General features: G+C 38.9%; 1 protein-coding gene across 1 annotated transcript in view; it reads right to left on the reverse strand.

The window, feature by feature from the left end:
• LOC149491624 (uncharacterized) overlaps positions 1 to 1820 on the reverse strand; it is a 3632-nt gene extending 1812 nt beyond the window's left edge. The window contains exons 1-2 of the mRNA XM_089717172.1: positions 1764 to 1820; positions 705 to 1211 (exon numbers count right to left, since the gene is read on the reverse strand). Of these exons, the coding sequence (XP_089573298.1) occupies positions 705 to 1211; positions 1764 to 1820 (564 nt within the window). The remainder of the gene's footprint in view (positions 1 to 704; positions 1212 to 1763) is intronic.
• Between the last annotated feature and the right edge of the window lie 9 nt (positions 1821 to 1829).

Consider the following 1829-nt stretch of genomic DNA (forward strand, 5'->3'; position numbering starts at 1 on the left):
ACTATGCTCTTCTCTCTCTAAGATCGGATAGGCCAGGTGTAGTAGCAATCTCTCCTGGTCATCCCGTCCAGCGTTCAAATTTGACCATGTCTCCCGAGCTCAGTACATATGGCCCAAGACGTTCTTCCACATCTTGACTTAGGTACCGACCGGCAGGAACTCTCTCAATATCGACTTTCTGCTTCTGCTTATGCTAATGGTCTGGTAAAAGCTCTTCTTCCTTCGATCTACTTCTCTCGGTATATCTCGGTGGTATATATATATATATTCTAATCTAGAGGTGTTCTAGGACACCATATGGGCAAACTGATTCTGAAAGTGCAATAGAGAGTATGATAGTACCAACGAAGAAACAAAATGAAGAAATCAACTTCTCCCTATTATTATAGAGTGATAGTGGGTCAAATTGACTTTCAATTTCAGACGACGGTGGAAACAGTATTTTTGCAGCGCAGCGCTATTAAGCGGCTCACCGCACTCGCATGGACTAGGAACGTGATGAGTGCTACAAATACCATTTAGAAAGGTATCCCTGGCAACGCTTATGAGTAATTTCGGATCTGGAGAGATATAAATAGCTTCAAACTTTTGCAATAATTGTGCAATAATTGCAAAGGCGCAGTCCACCACCAGATAGAAATTCCAAGCATCATGCAATAAGTTAAAACAAAATGAGTGTCCCACATGTATGAATAGATGAGCGCCTTCTCAATGCCAAAGGATTGAATTCTTTCATTATATCGGGGAATATTGGCAAACTTCCTAACAGGGGAGCACAGAAAATGATCTTTTTTCCCAACTCTGGGGCGAGCAGACAAAGGTGGTCTGGTTCCTACTTCACAAATTTTGAAGGGAAGTTGACTCTTAGTAGCCCTTTGTGGGAACCAGGCGGTAAATATATATTTAGCCGACCAATCCCCCTGGTCAAAAACAACACCATAGCGTCCAAAGGCAGAATTTCGTTGCTTTTCAAGGATTTCTTTCTTAAGGGTAGGGGACTTCAGCTTATCCCGAAATAAACGCTCGACGAGCTCATCATCCTGCTGTGACGATGTAGGGTCTACTCCAGGCTTACGCTGGATATTGATCCATGCAGGAAGTTTCCACAATGGATTGGGTGAAGGATTATTCACACCAGAAGTACCTTCTCCCGATGGGACCCTTACCCTTCTTAGTGACTGACTAGAATCTGTTTCTTCTCTCAATGGGGGCTTGATTAGTGTCGGAAAACCCGAAGTGTTAAAAAGAGTTTTATCATTTTTAATTTTATTTATATTTAATTTTATTTATTTTTTATATTTTTTTATTTGTGAAGGCATAAATAATAAATACTAATTGCGAATGCCAACGTTAGACTAGCCATCCACATAGCAATGTTTAACGAAGATCTCTCGCACGGAATATCATCACTGATAAGTTCTTTTATTTTTTATTTTTATTTTTATATAGGTATCGTCATAGGCATCGTCACTCCTAACTTCAAAAAGAGGATTGTGATATACATTATCCCACACTGGTAATTCACCTAGTGAAAGATAATCCCACCATACACTTTAGACTAGGTTTTGGCCCATACCATACATGCAAACACAACAAATAAAACCAAACAAAGACACAACTTTACAAAGTTAACTAACAACATATTAAGTTAACAAAAGACATAGAACTTAATTAAACATAACAAAGAAAACCAAACAAAGACACTAAATCACAAGCTTCTGATAAAAAACGAGCAGTTCTAGTAAGATTTGTAATATGAATACCTTTACGCTTTGCAGAGATATAAGGTGCCATTCTCGGATTCCATTTTCTAGTACCATGACCAAAAT

The sequence above is a fragment of the Jatropha curcas genome, unplaced genomic scaffold, assembly GCF_041381405.1.
Source record: "Jatropha curcas cultivar XTBG-Jc1 unplaced genomic scaffold, XTBG_Jcur_1.0 HiC_scaffold_1050_pilon, whole genome shotgun sequence".
Lineage (NCBI taxonomy): Eukaryota > Viridiplantae > Streptophyta > Magnoliopsida > Malpighiales > Euphorbiaceae > Jatropha > Jatropha curcas.